Raw genomic sequence first — 18,293 nt, 5'->3', positions numbered from 1 at the left:
TTGTGTATCCCAGTGTGACTCCCCTGTTGGGTTGAACACCGACCTTCCTCGCACAAAGAGTGGAATTGAATTATTAATTTGTTGTATTTTAACACACACACACACACTCCGTGTTCTTTCAGCGCTGCATCGCGTAAGGATTTCACATTCACGCCCCCTCCTGGTGATTCAGCAGAATTTAAATTACTGAGGTCTGGAAACTTCAGTGTCCCGTGTTTACTGTCTTTATTTACAACTATTACAAATACACAAAACAAAAAACATTGACAGTATATGTATTAAAATAAATAAATAAAATAAACCAAACCGAGCGTCCCTCTTCATCCGGGGATTAGACGTGTGACGTCAGCGCGTCTCGTGACCTTGAATAGGAAGTGGGTTCAGTACGAGCTGATAAACTAAAAGCGCAGGAATAAACTCCTCTGTGTGTGTGTGTGTGTGTGTGTGTGAGAGGAGCTGTAGAGTGATTAAAGCCGACACGGGGAGGTGACAGAGCGGAGTGACAGCATGACGAGGTGACAGGAGGATGTAAAGCAGGTAAAGATCAGATCTCAACAGGAAGTCAAAGGTTCATTCAGTATCTGTGTGTAATGCAGCATTAAACACTCTGATGTGTGTTAAAGTAAATGTGTGTGTGTGTGTGTGTGTGTGTGTGTGTGTGTGTGTGTGTGAGAGTGTGTTATATAAACACAGAGGAAGTGAGAGTGTGATCACACTGAGCAACTGGGTCTTTGACTAAACTGTGTGTGTGTGTGTGTGTGTGTGTGTTCACTCACTCAGGAGCTCAGACAGACAGATACACACACTCACACACCCCCAGAAGCCGGACGGTGGACACAGGGACGTCCTCTCTCACTCACAGTAAAGGTGAAGTTTTTACTGATTAAACATCCCTTTAATGATACACATTAAAGGGATGTGAGGAGTGTGTGAGGGATGTGAGGGATGTGAGGAGTGTGTGAGGGATGTGAGGGATGTGAGGAGTGTGTGAGGGATGTGAGGGATGTGAGGAGTGTGTGAGGGATGTGAGGAGTGTGTGAGGAGTGTGTGAGGGATGTGAGGAGTGTGTAAGGGATGTGAGGAGTGTGTGAGGAGTGTGTGAGGAGTGTGTGAGGAGTGTGTGAGGGATGTGAGGAGTGTGTGAGGAGTGTGTAAGGGATGTGAGGAGTGTGTGAGGAGTGTGTGAGGGATGTGAGGAGTGTGTGAGGGATGTGAGGAGTGTGTGAGGAGTGTGTAAGGGATGTGAGGAGTGTGTAAGGGATGTGAGGAGTGTGTGAGGAGTGTGTGAGGAGTGTGTGAGGGATGTGAGGAGTGTGTGAGGAGTGTGTGAGGGATGTGAGGAGTGTGTGAGGAGTGTGTGAGGGATGTGAGGAGTGTGTGAGGGATGTGAGGAGTGTGTAAGGGATGTGAGGAGTGTGTGAGGGATGTGAGGAGTGTGTGAGGAGTGTGTGAGGGATGTGAGGAGTGTGTGAGGAGTGTGTGAGGAGTGTGTGAGGAGTGTGTGAGGAGTGTGTGAGGAGTGTGTGAGGAGTGTGTGAGGAGTGTGTGAGGAGTGTGTGAGGGATGTGAGAGGGATGTGAGGAGTGTGTGAGGGATGTGAGGAGTGTGTGAGGGATGTGAGGAGTGTGTGAGGGATGTGAGGAGTGTGTGAGGATGTGAGAGTGTGTGAGGAGTGTGTGCCTGTGTTACATGTCGTTGGAGTTAAATCATGCGCTGCAGTGACGTCACTGAGAGTTAGTGGCATGGCTTGTTTGATTGACAGGCTGTAGACACCTCCCCCTTCTGATCACAGTCCTTGGGTGCGTTCCAATCGGCCCGAAGTGCACTACACAGTGGTCAGCCATGTTTAGTGTGATTCCTTAGGGAGCGAAAATGTTCAGTTCAAAGTGAACGGCGAACGGCGTAGTGAACGAGTGAACAACAGGTCCTCACTTCACCGGAAAAGGGAACGAAAAATGTTCCAGTCAGTGTGTCCTGCTGGAGCTCAAAAAAAGGATTATTATCGAGGACAACATCATATTAAAGAACACAAAAATTAAGGAATCCTTAGCGCTCTATAGGCAAGTAATCTGTAAAAAAAAAAAAAAAACATCTCCATCTTCAATCAGTTATTATTATTATTATTATTATTATTATTATTAATCAATAATTTATTTACAAGTTAAACCTGTTTTAATAGTATGGTTTATAATGCTGTGCGTTTTTGTTTCAATAAATATTCAGTATTTAATATCTGTAGTGTGAAATTTCCATAGAAGCAGCGACAGGTATCATTAATCAGTGTTCTGTTGCTTATGTTACCATGGTAACCAATGGAGGAAGTGACATCAGCGCTGGTCACTTCGCAGGGTGAAGTGGAGTGGAGTTTTGTCGAGGGAAGTTCCCTTGAAATTTCCTGCAAACATAGCAGTGAGTAGGGAGCACTTTGGAATGGAACGCAGACTATTTCCTGCCGTCACTGACACCTCGGCAACATTAACACTGAGGGGCGGGGCTTAAATGATGGGTGGTCTACCTGCAGCATGCGACAGGGTGTGTGTGTGTGTGTGTGTGTGTGGTAATGATGTCACAAATCAGTGTTGATATTGATCATTAATGATTACATGCATTTAACAGTTTCAGAAAATTTAAAATGCAGACAATCTCATGCAGTACATTAATCATAGAGCTATATTTCCCGTGTGTGTGTGTGTGTGTGTGTGTGTGTGTGTGTGAAGGTTAGTAAAGATGTGGTGGTTCCAGGAGGGGTTGTGTTTCCTGCCAGCGTTGCTGGTGGTTTGGACCGCGGCTACATTTGTTTTTGCGTACATCACAGCGGTGGAGCTGAGACACGTCGACCCCTTTGTTCCCTACATCAGGTGAGGGAGCATTCTGAGTAACACTACACCCTGTACCCTGTACACTACACCCTGTACACTACACACTGTACCCTGTACACTACATCATATACCCTGTACACTACACCCTGTACACTACACCCTGTACACTACACCCTGTACACTACACCCTGTACCCTGTAAACTACACCATGTACACTACACCCTGTGGTGTAGTGTACAGGGTGCAGGGTGCAGTGTACAGGGTGTAGTGTACAGGGTGTATGGTGTAGTGTACACTACACCCTGTACACTGCACCCTGCACCCTGTACACTACACCATATACCCTGCACCCTGTACCCTGTACACTGCACCCTGTACACTGTACACTACACCATATACCTTGTACACTACACCCTGTACACTACACCATATACACTGCACCCTGTACCCTGTACCCTGTACACTGCACCCTGTACACTGTACACTACACCAAATACCTTGTACACTACACCCTGTACACTGCACCCTGTACCCTGTACACTACACCATATACACTGCACCCTGTACCCTGCACCCTGTACCCTGCACCCTGTACACTGTACACTACACCATATACCCTGTAAACTACACCCTGCTCACTACACACTACACTCTGTACATTACACCCTGTACCCTGAACACTACACCATATACCCTGTACACTACACCCTGTACCCCTGTACACTACACCCTGTACCCTGTACACTACACCATACACCCTGTACACTACACCATGTACACTACACCGTGTACCCTTGTACACTACTCCCTGTACTCTGTACACTACACCATATACATTGTACACTACATTCTGTAACACGACACCCTATGCATTGTACACTATATCCTGTGCCTTGTACACTACACCCTGTACACTACACCATATACCCTGTACACTACACCCCACACACTGTACACTGCACCCTGTACACTACACCATATACCCTGTACACTACACCCCACACACTGTACACTGCACCCTGAACACTACACCATATACCCTGTACACTACACCCTGTACCCCTGTACACTACACCCTGTACCCTGTACACTACACCATACACCCTGTACACTACACCATGTACACTACACCGTGTACCCTTGTACACTACTCCCTGTACTCTGTACACTACACCATATACATTGTACACTACATTCTGTAACACGACACCCTATGCATTGTACACTATATCCTGTGCCTTGTACACTACACCCTGTACACTACACCATATACCCTGTACACTACACCCCACACACTGTACACTGCACCCTGTACACTACACCATATACCCTGTACACTACACCCCACACACTGTACACTGCACCCTGTACACTACACCATATACCCTGTACACTACACCCCACACACTGTACACTGCACCCTGTACACTACACCCTGTACCCCTGTACACTACACCCTGTACCCTTGTACACTACACCCTGTACCCTTGTACACTACACCCTGTACCCTTGTACACTACACCATATACATTGTACACTACATTCTGTAACACGACACCCTACGCATTGTACACTATATCCTGTGCCTTGTACACTACACCCTGTACACTACACCATATACCCTGTACACTACACCCCACACACTGTACACTGCACCCTGTACACTACACCATATACCCTGTACACTACACCCCACACACTGTACACTACACCCTGTACCCCTGTACACTACACCCTGTACCCCTGTACACTACACCATATACCCTGTACACTACACCCTGTACACTACACCCTGTACCCCTGTACACTACACCCTGTACCTTGTACACTACACCATATACCCTGTACACTACACCCTGTACACTACACCCTGTACCCTGAACACTACACCATATACCCTGTACACTACACCCTGTAACCCTGTACACTACACCCTTTACCCTGTACACTACACCATACACCCTGTACACTACACCCTGTACATTACACCCTGTACACTACATCCTGTACCCTGTACACTACACCATATACCTTGTACACTACATTCCGTAACACTACACCCTACGCACTGTACACTATATCCTGTGCCCTGTACACTGCACCCTGTACACTACACCATATACCCTGTACACTACATCCTGTAACACTACACCCTACACACTCTACACTGCACCCTGTACACTACACACTGCACACTACACCCTACATCCTGTACACTATACTTCTATTGCAGAATGTTCTGATAAGTGTGTGTGTGTGTGTGTGTGTGTGTGTGTGTGTGTGTGATGCAGTGACACAGGAACGGTTCCTCCTGAGAGGTGTGTGTTTGGGATCATGCTCAGTGTCTCAGCATTTCTGGGTAAAAACTTCTGACTAAATGAGTGTTGATTTTGCTCTCTGTCTGATTCTTCGGCCCATGTTTCTTTCTGAGCACTCACTGTGTGTGTGTGTGTGTGTGTGTGTGTGTGTGTGTGTGTGTGTGTGTGTGTGTGTATAGGCATTGCCACCATGTATGTGCGCTATAAGCAGGTGGAGGCTCTGACCGATCAGGGAGAAACACGGCTACTGAAGCTCAACGTTCTCGGCCTCGTCCTCGGCTGCATCAGTTCTTTCGGCATGTGTGTGGTGGCAAACTTCCAGGTACACATACAAACACACACACACACACACACACAAACACACACACACATAAACACACACACACACATTGCTGCATGTTTAAATAATTAAGTCACACCTTGAGTACCAGATTAATGTAAACTCATCAGTGTCCATATTATTTGTGATCCCTGTGATTTGGGACTGAATCTGCTCTGTGTGTGTGTGTGTGTGTGTGTGTGTGTGTGTGTGTGTGTGTGTGTGTTCGAGCAGAAGACGACGCTGTTCTCGATGCACCTGGTGGGCGCGGTGCTGACGTTCGGCGTGGGGGCGCTCTACATCCTGACACACACACTCGTCTCGTACCGCATGCAGCCGCACATACACACCAAACGAGTGTTCTGGGTTCGACTGATCATCTGCCTGTGGACCTTCAGCAGCATCATCAGCAGCATCCTTTATCTTCATCACACACCATCATCATCATCACACTCCATCATCACGCTCCATCATCACACTCCATCATCATCATCATCACACTCCATCATCACACTCCATCATCACGCTCCATCATCACGCTCCATCATCACGCTCCATCATCACGCTCCATCATCACACTCCATCATCATCTTCATCACACTCCATCATCATCTTCATCACACTCCATCATCATCTTCATCACACTCCATCATCATCATCACACTCCATCATCTTCATCACACTCCATCATCTTCATCACACTCCATCATCATCATCACACTCCATCATCATCATCATCATCACACTCCATCATCATCATCATCATCACACTCCATCATCATCATCACACTCCATCATCATCTTCATTACACTCCATCATCATCATCACACTCCATCATCACACTCCATCATCATCACACTCCATCATCATCATCATCATCACACCATCATCATCATCACACTCCATCATCATCATCATCATCACACCATCATCATCATCACACTCCATCATTATCATCATCATCATCACACTCCATTATCATCGTCATCATCATCACACTCCATCATCATCACACACCATCATTATCATCATCATCACACACCATCATTATCATCATCACACACCATCATTATCATCATCATCATTTACATTTACATTTTACATTTAGGCATTTGGCAGACGCTCTTATCCAGAGCGACTTACAAAAAGTGCTTTAATGTTTACAACATTGGATACATACTTACACTGGGTTTACTAGGTTAATAACTAAGTACCATTAGTCCAACACAACTGAGGTGTTTTTTTTTTTTTTTTTTTTTTTTTCGGGGGGAGGGGGGTTAGTCCAAGTACTGGAGAAACAGATGCGTCTTGAGTCGTCGTTTAAAGATAGTCAAAGTCTCTGATGTACGGACATCTAGAGGAAGTTCATTCCACCATCTAGGTGCCAGAACAGAAAAGAGCCTGGATGAATGCCGCCCTCGATCCCTGAGAGATGGTGGGATGAGGCGAGCAGTGCTGGAGGATCGGAGGCAACGTGGTGCAGTGCGTGGTGTAATTAGCGCAGAGAGGTAAGTGGGTGCTGGGCCATTTTTGGCTTTGTAGGCAAGCATCAGTGTTTTGAATTTGATGCGGGCAGCTACAGGAAGCCAGTGCAGGGAGCGGAGGAGTGGGGTGGTGTGGGAGAACTTGGGAAGGTTAAAAACGAGTCGTGCTGCTGCATTCTGGATCAGTTGCAGAGGACGAATCGTGGACAGAGGCAGGCCTGCCAGGAGTGAGTTGCAGTAGTCCAGTCTTGAAATAACAAGGGACTGAACAAGCACCTGAGTAGCCTGTGAAGAAAGAAATGGGCGAATTCTTCTGATATTGTAAAGAAGAAATCGACAAGAGCGAGTAAGGTTAGCGATGTGTGGGGAAAATGACAGATGATTGTCCACGGTTACCCCAAGATTGCGGGCGGTGGTTGAGGGAGTGATTTGGTTGTTGTCCATGGATATCACAAGGTCTTGACCTGGAGATGAGTCACAAGGGATAAACAACAGTTCGGTTTTACTGAGATTGAGCTTCAGCTGATGAGCAGCCATCCAAAATGAGATGTCTGCCAGACATGCTGAGATCCGGGTGGAAACCTGAGTGTCAGAGGGAGGAAAGGAGAGGACAAGTTGGGTGTCGTCTGCATAACAGTGGTATGAGAATCCATGCGATGATATGACCTTACCAAGAGACCGGGTATAGAGGGAGAACAGAAGAGGACCAAGTACTGAGCCCTGCGGGACACCAGTAGAGAGTCTACGTGGGGCAGATGTAGATCCCCTCCATGTAGATCCCCTCCATCATCATCACACTCCATCATCATCATCATCACACACCATCATCATCATCATCACACACCATCATCATCATCATCACACACCATCATCATCATCATCACACTCCATCATCATCATCATCATCACACTCCATCATCATCATCATCACACTCCATCATCATCATCATCACACTCCATCATCATCATCATCACACTCTATTATCATCATCATCACACACCATCATCATCATCACACACCATCATTATCATCATCATCATCACACACCATCATTATCATCATCACACTCCATTATCATCATCATCACACTCTATTATCATCATCATCACACACCATCATCATCATCACACTCCATCATCATCATCATCACACTCCATCATCATCACACTCCATCATCATCATCATCACACTCCATCATCATCATCATCACACTCTATTATCATCATCATCACACACCATCATCATCATCACACACCATCATTATCATCATCATCATCACACACCATCATTATCATCATCACACTCTATTATCATCATCATCACACACCATCATCATCATCACACTCCATCATCATCATCACACTCCATCATCATCATCATCACACACCATCATTATCATCATCATCATCACACTCCATCATCATCATCTTCACACTCCATCATCATCATCATCACACACCATTATCATCATCATCACACACTATCATCATCACACACTATCATCATCATCATCACACTCCATCATCATTATCACACTCCATCATCATTATCACACTCCATCATCATCATCACACTCCATCATCATCATCACACTCCATCATCATCATCATCACACTCCATCATCATCATCATCACACTCCATTATCATCATCATCACACTCTATTATCATCATCATCACACTCCATCATCATCATCACACACCATCATTATCATCACACACCATCATTATCATCATCACACTCCATTATCATCATCATCACACTCTATTATCATCATCATCACACACCATCATCATCATCACACACCATCATCATCATCACACTCCATCATCATCATCATCACACTCTATTATCATCATCATCACACTCTATTATCATTATTATCACACACCATCATCATCACACACCATCATTATCATCATCACACTCCATTATCATCATCACACTCTATTATCATCATCATCACACTCTATTATCATCATCATCACACACCATCATCATCATCACACACCATCATCATCATCACACTCCATCATCATCATCATCACACTCTATTATCATCATCATCACACACCATCATCATCATCACACACCATCATTATCATCATCATCATCACACTCCATCATCATCATCATCACACTCCATCATCATCATCATCACACACCATTATCATCATCATCACACACTATCATCATCATCATCACACTCCATCATCATCATCACACTCCATCATCATCATCACACTCCATCATCATCATCATCACACTCCATCATCATCATCATCACACTTCATTATTATCATCACACACCATCATTATCATCATCATCATCACACTCCATTATCATCATTATCGCACACCATCATTATCATCATCATCATCACACTCCATCATTATCATCATCATCATCACACTCCATCATTATCATCATCACACTCCATCATTATCATCATCATCACACTCCATCATTATCATCATCATCATCACACTCCATCATCATCATCATCACACTCCATCATTATCATCATCACACTCCATCATTATCATCATCACACTCCATCATTATCATCATCACACACCATTATCATCATCACACACCATCATCATCATCACACACCATCATCATCATCACACACCATCATCATCATCACACACCATCATCATCATCACACACCATCATCATCACACTCCATTATCATCATCATCACACTCCATTATCATCATCATCACACTCCATTATCATCATCATCACACACCATCATTATCATCACACACCATCATTATCATCACACTCCATCATCATCACACTCCATCATCATCACACTCCATCATCATCACACTCCATCATCATCACACTCCATCATCATTATCACACTCCATCATCATCACACTCCATCATTATCATCATCATCACACTCCATCATTATCATCATCATCACACTCCATCATATCATCATCATCATCACACTCCATCATCATCATCACACTCCATCATCATCATCATCACACTCCATCATCATCATCATCTTCATCACACTCCATCATTATTATCATCACACTCCATTATCATCATCATCACACACCATCATTATCATCATCATCATCACACTCCATTATCATCATCATCGCACACCATCATTATCATCATCACACACCATCATTATCATCATCACACACCATCATTATCATCATCATCATCACACTCCATTATCATCATCATCACACTCCATTATCATCATCACACACCATCATTATCATCATCACACTCCATTATCATCATCATCATCACACTCCATTATCATCATCATCATCATCATCACACTCCATCATCATCACACTCCATCATCATCATCATCACACTCCATCATCATCATCATCATCATCATCACACTCCATTATCATCATCATCATCACACTCCATTATCATCATTATCACACACTATCATCATCATCACACTCCATCATCATCACACTCCATCATCATCACACTCCATCATCATCATCATCACACTCCATCATCATCATCATCACACTCCATCATCATCATCATCACACTCCATCATCATCATCATCACACTCCATCATCATCATCATCATCACACTCCATCATCATCATCATCATCACACTCCATCATCGATATCACACTCCATCATCATCATCATCATCATCATCATCATCACACTCCATCATTATCATCATCACACTCCATCATTATCATCATCACACTCCATCATCATCATCATCACACTCCATCATCATCATCATCATCCTCCATCATCATCATCATCATCACACACCATCATCATCATCATCACACACCATCATCATCATCATCACACACCATCATCATTATCATCACACTCCATCATCATCATCATCACACACCATCATCATCATCATCATCACACACCATCATTATCATCAGCATCATCACACTCCATTATCATCATCATCACACACTATCATCATCATCATCACACACCATCATTATCATCATCACACACCATCATCATTATCATCACACTCCATCATCATCATCACACTCCATCATTATCATCATCACACACCATCATCATCACACTCCATCATTATCATCATCACACTCCATCATCATCACACCATCATTATCATCATCATCATCATCACACTCCATCATTATCATCATCATCATCACACTCCATCATCATCACACTCCATCATCATCATCATCACACTCCATCATCATCATCACTATCCATCATCATCATCACTATCCATCATCATCACACTCCATCATCAACCTCATCACACTCCATCATCATCATCACACACCACCATCATCACACTCCATCATCACACTCCATCATCACACACCACCATCATCACACTCCATCATCATCATCATCTTCACACACCATCACCACAGTCTCTTTTTATTTTTTTTATTCTCAGTGTATATGTATGTGTGCTATGTATGTGTGTGTGTGTATATATATATATATATATATATGTGTGTGTGTGTGTGTTGTGTATCATGCCGTAGTGATAGTGTTCCTCCTTGACCGTGTCTCAGTGTTCGTGTCCTCAGTGATCCTGTACAGCAGCCTGTTGGGGTTAGAGGTGAACAAGAAACTCCACTGGGAGCCTGGAGAACCTGTAAGTGTGTGTGTGTGTGTGTGTGTGTGTGAGAGCAAAAACTGGATTAGAACACTCAGCTCTGCTCATTTGCATATTATTTGTTTACTGCATGTTCCAATATGCAAATATTCATGTGTGTGATTATATTTATATGCTGTGGTGTAAGCTGTATCATACACCTCCATCTTTGTGTGTGTGTGTGTGTGTGTAGGGTTACACGGCTCACATGGTGAGCACGGTCTCTGAGTGGTGTCTGGCTTTTTCCTTCATCAGCTTCTTCCTTACCTACATCAGAGACTTTCAGGTATGAGCACACACACACACACACACACACACACACACACACACACACACACACAGTGTAAAAGAAGTTTTCATTTTGTCTTTAATGTCTGTCGCTACAGAAGATCAAGCTGAGGGCGGAGGCGGACCTTCAGAGCAGTAATCTGTATGACTCCTCCCACTTCGGTTCTACATGGGTCCCTGGAGAGACGTCCCCCTTACTGGCTGGATCCATCTGAACACACACACACACACACAAAGACTCACCACACCACCCCCCCCCCTCTCCCTTACACACTTTGTTAAATATTCTGGGCCAGGAATTTAAACTGACCAATAGGAAGAGAGATCTGTTTAGATGATGACAGTTACTCAGGATACCATGTCCATGTGGTCCCCGTCCCGGTGGTCTCGTCCCAGCTGCTTCCTCCTGTTGTCCCTGTCCTGATAGAGCGCCTCCTTGGGACGGCTGTTTTTAAAGAAGTTACAATTTTCTCTAAACATCACATGACTCGGTTCATTTAGTTTTTATTCCAGAAGGCTGAAGCTGCACCACATCAGGGTTTGATCGAGTCGTCAACACACTCATGTATTTTTTTTCACGTTTGTCTAATCTAACATCTAATTCTGTAAAGGTACTCCCCACAGAATGTAGTGTGCGTGTGTGTGTTATATAAGTGTCAGTATAATCTTATTCTTACCTTTTGCTTTATTTCTCAATTTTATTTTTAGCCGCTTTAGCATTACTCAGTGTGGTTAGGGTGTGAGGTTTCTGACCTGCAGAACACAATCGCACGCCGTATAATTTAGTGGCCAGTGGTGGCTCAGAGGGTTGAGGCTCCGAGTTACTAATCAGAAGGTCGTTGGTTCAAGCACCAGTTCCACCAGGTTGCTGTTGAGCCCTTGAGCAAGGCCTTAACCCTGTCTGCACTAGGGGGCGCTGTATCCTGGCTGACCCGGTGCTCTGACCCCAGCTTGCTAACTGGGATATGCCAAAAAAAATCACTTCACCATGCTGTAAGGTCATGTGACACATAAGTGAATCCTAATCATAAAGTGAAAAATGCGCTAAAGCCCAAAAGCAGGTGAGACCCGCGGAAACATGTGAAACATGCCTGTGTGCTAGCTGATAGTTCCTCAGCTACGTAAACATGTTAGCATTAGCCTGTGTTTACAAAAGTACCGAGCAGCCTCATGGTGTAAGAAATGTTTACACACTCAAGTCAATTTTAGGATTTGTTTGGGGGGAAAAAATCTTGTTCATCCTAACTAACCCGCTAATGCACTAACCCGCTAGCAAACTAACCCGCTAATGCACCAACCTGTTAGTGAAATAATGAAGCACTGATTTATTTTACATTAGATTTTATTTTGAATGAACAAAGTGCATGAACAAGCAGCTGTGAAACACACACACACACACACACAAAACTGTTCAACAGTGAATGCATTAACTGTCTAAGATAAATAAACTGATATTTTTATATTGTTTTAAACTTGTCTTACACATGATTTACTGAGATGCGCGCGCACACACACACACACACACTCAGATGACGAGTCCTTTAACTCCTCCACTCCTCAGCTGCTCCTTCCTCCTTTGCTGAAACTCCATAACTTTCTTGTGAAAAAATCCTACACACACACACACACACACACACACACACGTTAGATTAGATTTGCAGGACCATTTTCCGAGCAGACGGAGATGTTCCTCACACACTGCAGCGTTAATAAAGCGTGAGGAGGAGGAGCGGGTGGAGGTTCTGACCTTCATGTCTCGGGTGTTTCTCCTCCTCCTGGATGAACAGGTCGAACATCTGCGTTTGGACAAACTGTCGGACGAAGTTCCGGTTCTCCTTCGGCTCCACGGCTTTAAGGAAACCTTTCTTCTGGAACGTTCTCGGCTGCTTTCTTCCTCCCGGGCGCTTAAAGTGATCCTCAAAATGTCCAACAGTTTTCACAAAAAAGCTGAGGAAAGCTTCAGACACCATGCGGTTCAGCTCCTCTGTAGCTGAGGGGAAAAAATACACCAAGACACTTTATATATTCATATACACACACACATTTAAATAGGATGGTTCTGTTCAGTGGTGCAGATATACCACCATTAAACATCCAAGAAAAGGCCTTCACACTGTTGGCTCATGGTCTCGTTTTAAATAAGGGCCGGAGTAGATCAGTGGTTAAGGCATTGGACTACGGTCCAGGTTCAAATCCCATGACCACCAAGTTGGGCCCTTGATGTACCCTCAAGTACTCAGATGTTTAATGAGATTTCATGGGATGGGAAGAGACATGGGGAGATGCTGTGAGACATACTAAGACAGGGTGTGAGACGGTGTGAACTGACTGGGAGTTTTGTGCGAGACTCACTGGCGTCCTGTTTGCGTTTGCAGAGGTCCTGCAGCAGCTCCTCCTGCAGTCTCCTTGGGATCAGCGTGTCCTCGTCCCCGATCTGCAGTAGGACCACAGGTGTGTGTGTTAGCATGTGGTTGTGTGTGTGTTAGCATGTGGTTGTGGACCAGCAATAACCTCAGCAGGAGTGTGTTTATTCAGGACTACAGTGGGTGATGGTGTGACGATAACGCAACACTGGGTGTAGATCCTGTAAGCTGCACGCAACCACAAACGCAACAGCACTCTTCCTCATTTATCTCTCTCACACGCACGCACGCACACACACACACACACACACTGGATGAAACTGGAATCTTGTGAGAAGGAAGGAGTGTTGCAAAAGTATGTGTGTAGGGGTGTGTGTGTGTGTGTGTGCGCGCATAATGAACTCACTCTGCTGATGAACTTTCTCTCTGATTGGCTGGTCAGGTCGACGATAAGCAGCTGAGAAGCAACAACATGAAATCAAAATCAGAGTGTGTATGTGCTTTCACATGAGATGTATAAATTGGGGTGCAACTCCATGTATAGTGTGATTGATAATTTTTTTTTAATCACATTTGAATGACGTATTGATTCTGATTTCCGTAGCGTTTGTTCCACACAGACTGTAGAAGTTCAAACTGCGTGTTGTAGCAGGACGTCGAGGCCGAGGATAGAAACAGACGGATTGTAGCTGCGACTGAATGAGAAGGTGAAGACGTCTGGTCCGGGTCAGATAAGGAGAATCAGCTCCGTCAATGTACGAACATCATGTACGAGGTGTAGATCACGTTAACAGAGAGGTTTGTGTATAAAATGAGAGAGAGAGAGAGAGAGAGAGAGAGAATCACCTCCCTCCGTGCTGCGACTGTTTTCTGTACGAGACTCGTCCGTCTGCAGGTGTTATAGTAGACCTCGTGACTTTGCTCTTTCCCAGTGTGGGGATTACTGGTCTTTAGTGTTTTTTAGAATTTCCACCACAACAGTTACCATGGATATCTTCTGTTAACCAGACTGCTGCAGCTGAAGCCATCCGGTGTGGGGCTCCAACCTGCCGGCTTTATAAGCACACCCGAGGAGAAGCACTGGTGCACAGCACACCAGCAGCAGGCTCTCACTGGTTTGTGTCACATTTCCTGTAAACACTCCACAATTGTTACAGTGTTTCTCGTACGGCTAACTTTCAGGAGTGAGAATTGCGTCAGCGTCTTTACAGAAGCAGTTTGGTTCCTCACGCTCAGTGTGAACACCCTGACTGGATGAGGATCTGTACGATATGGAGCTGAACTGCGTTGCGTTTAAGTCCCACCTTCATGCTGTAGGATTGGCTCACTTGTGAAGATCTGACCAATCACAGACGAGACTGAATTCTTCTAACCAATCATGAGGTGGCACTCATGTTGCACTACGTCTGTTAATGCCAGAACAGGCCAGGGGCTGGAACCTGTACTCTGTAACACGTGACCCAGCATGGCACGGGCACCTGAGGGGTACAGCGGGTACGACCCAGCTGGTGTGTGGTTCTGCAGCAGAACCAGAGCAGTGGAGTTCAGTTGAGCCAACCTGACACACAACCTATGAGTGACTTGAACATACACCGTGTAATTACACTCTTCCTCTTACACCCACACACTTACGTCAGTGTGCTCGGTGAGCAGGTGCAGCAGGTTCCTCTGGATGCCTAGGAGATACGGCGTTGGTGCCAAGTACACATCGAGGAGAACTTTAGGGACGATGGAGATGAAGGTGTGTTGCCAGATGAAGGGGAAGAGCAGAGCAGCGACGGCGTGTAGGACCTGAGAGAGGGTGCTACACACACACACACACACACACACACACACACACACACACACACACACAAACACACACGCTCACGTATACAGGTAGAAACAAACTGTACTTAAACCCTCTTCACTTCAGTCGGGTGTGCGCGCGCGCGCGTGTGTGTGTGTGTGTACAGGGGAGAGATCTGATTGGTTACCTGAGCTCCTCAGCGATGAAGACGATCCTCCTCTCCAGCACCACGGCAGCAAAAACCTGCAGAATCTCTTCATCTGATAAACACAGGAAGAGCGAGCGGAAGTCCACGTGCTCCAGCCACGAGTCCAGGGGGCGGGTCAGACTGATCACCTGGCGGGGGGGATGAAGACAGTGTTAACATTACACTGTGACAGAGCTTCACTATGTGCGTGCGTGCGTGCGTGCGTGTGTGCGTGTGTGCGCATACCTCTGTTCCAGACTCGGGGATGAAGCTCTTAACTGTTACAGTTTTTCCTGGAGCAGGAAACGGTGTTTCTCTCAGACTCTGCATGAACGGATAAATCATCGCCATGGAGATCTGACGCCTCTTCTCCACCTCGTCAAAGATCTATACACACACACACAAACACACATGTAATTTGTTCAGTTTTATTTTGATGCTACTTAAGTGATTGTGTGCACATGAGACAAACAGTGTGATGGACAGAACCAGTGGGGGCCATTAGTGTGTGTGTGTGTGTGTGTGTGTGTGTGTGTGTGTGTGTGTGTGTGTGTGTGTGTGTGTGGTTACCTTGGAGAAAAGGCTGAAGCAGGCAAGAGTGCTGATTATGCAGTAGGCCTCTGGGGGGCGTGCTCCTTTCCCTAATGGCTACACACACACAGACTCCAGTTAAACCTTGGATTACGAGCATAATTGGTTCCTGAAGTGTGCTTGTATATCAAAACACTTGTATATTAAAGTGAATTTCTCCCATAGGAAATAATGGAAACTCGGATAATTCATTTCACAACTCAAAAATATTCATACAACCAGAATTAATATTAAATATAAGGTAAAAATACAACTGATTACCCTGCACTTTACCTAAATACATCCTGACAGAGCAGTGTTTCTGTTAGTGTGTTTGTGCATGCACATGTGTGTGTGCTTGTGTGTTTCTAAAGTAAGACAATTGGAGGGAGAGGGCTACTGTGTAGGACGCGTTTCTCACACACACAGTAGGGGAAACTGCTCTGTCAGGAATCTTCTTTAACAAGGAACCTCTTTATTGCTTGCACACACACAGGTAGTCACAATGTTATAGTAAACAGTATGCACACACACACACACACACACACACACACACACACACACACACACACACATAGTCACAATGTTATAGTAAACAGTATACACACATACACACGTAGTCACAATGTTATAGTAAACAGTATGCACACACACACATAGTCACAATGTTATAGTAAACAGTATGCACACACACGTAGTCACAATGTTATAGTAAACAGTATGCACACACACAAACACAGTCACACTCTTATAGTAAACAGTACACACACACACACACACATATTCACAATGTTATAGTAAACAGTATACACACATACACATGTAGTCACACTGTTATAGTAAACAGTATGCACACACACACATAGTCACAATGTTATAGTAAACAGTATGCACACACACACGTAGTCACAATGTTATAGTAAACAGTATGCACACACACACACACACACGTAGTCACAATGTTATAGTAAACAGTATGCACACACACAAACACACACACATAGTCACACTCTTATAGTAAACAGTACACACACACACACACACATTCACAATGTTATAGTAAACAGTATACACACATACACATGTAGTCACACTGTTATAGTAAACAGTATGCACACACACACATAGTCACAATGTTATAGTAAACAGTATGCACACACACACACGTAGTCACAATGTTATAGTAAACAGTACACACACACACACACACATATTCACAATGTTATAGTAAACAGTATACACACATACACATGTAGTCACACTGTTATAGTAAACAGTATGCACACACACACAGTCACAATGTTATAGTAAACAGTATGCACACACACACACACACGTAGTCACAATGTTATAGTAAACAGTATGCACACACACAAACACACACACAGTCACACTCTTATAGTAAACAGTACACACACACACACACACACACACACATATTCACAATGTTATAGTGAACAGTATACATACACGGATGTTGACCATACAAGTGATGCACGCACACTAAGACCCAGCAG

General features: G+C 44.5%; 2 protein-coding genes across 7 annotated transcripts in view; one reads left to right on the top strand and one right to left on the bottom strand.

Annotated features, from left to right (window-relative positions):
• Positions 1–378: 378 nt before the first annotated feature.
• dram2b (DNA-damage regulated autophagy modulator 2b) lies at positions 379–13,339 on the top strand. 2 transcript variants are annotated; one of them, XM_053484654.1, is made up of 9 exons: positions 380–537; positions 781–867; positions 2,718–2,858; positions 5,112–5,179; positions 5,318–5,460; positions 5,692–5,869; positions 11,497–11,579; positions 11,773–11,865; positions 11,966–13,339. In XM_053484654.1, exons 3-9 carry the CDS (start codon positions 2,728–2,730, stop codon positions 12,080–12,082), a joined length of 813 nt encoding a protein of 270 aa, XP_053340629.1. In that variant the 5' UTR covers positions 380–537; positions 781–867; positions 2,718–2,727; the 3' UTR covers positions 12,083–13,339. The 2 variants fall into 2 exon arrangements, with proteins under 2 accessions (XP_053340630.1, XP_053340629.1); XM_053484655.1 differs by lacking the exon at positions 781–867 and having other exon boundaries at positions 379–537.
• dennd2db (DENN/MADD domain containing 2Db) overlaps positions 13,192–18,293 on the bottom strand; it is a 10,835-nt gene continuing 5,733 nt past the window's right edge. For all 5 annotated transcript variants that reach the window (XM_053484639.1, XM_053484641.1, XM_053484638.1 and 2 more), the window contains exons 5-12: positions 16,777–16,854; positions 16,453–16,593; positions 16,207–16,355; positions 15,863–16,034; positions 14,637–14,687; positions 14,220–14,301; positions 13,615–13,857; positions 13,192–13,478 (exon numbers count right to left, since the gene is read on the bottom strand). In XM_053484639.1, coding sequence (XP_053340614.1) covers positions 13,393–13,478; positions 13,615–13,857; positions 14,220–14,301; positions 14,637–14,687; positions 15,863–16,034; positions 16,207–16,355; positions 16,453–16,593; positions 16,777–16,854 — 1,002 coding nt within the window. In that variant the 3' untranslated portion in view covers positions 13,192–13,392. The remainder of the gene's footprint in view (positions 13,479–13,614; positions 13,858–14,219; positions 14,302–14,636; positions 14,688–15,862; positions 16,035–16,206; positions 16,356–16,452; positions 16,594–16,776; positions 16,855–18,293) is intronic.

The sequence above is a fragment of the Clarias gariepinus genome, chromosome 23, assembly GCF_024256425.1.
Source record: "Clarias gariepinus isolate MV-2021 ecotype Netherlands chromosome 23, CGAR_prim_01v2, whole genome shotgun sequence".
Classification (NCBI taxonomy): Eukaryota; Metazoa; Chordata; class Actinopteri; order Siluriformes; family Clariidae; genus Clarias; species Clarias gariepinus.
This window is presented reverse-complemented; position numbering and strand designations above follow the sequence as displayed.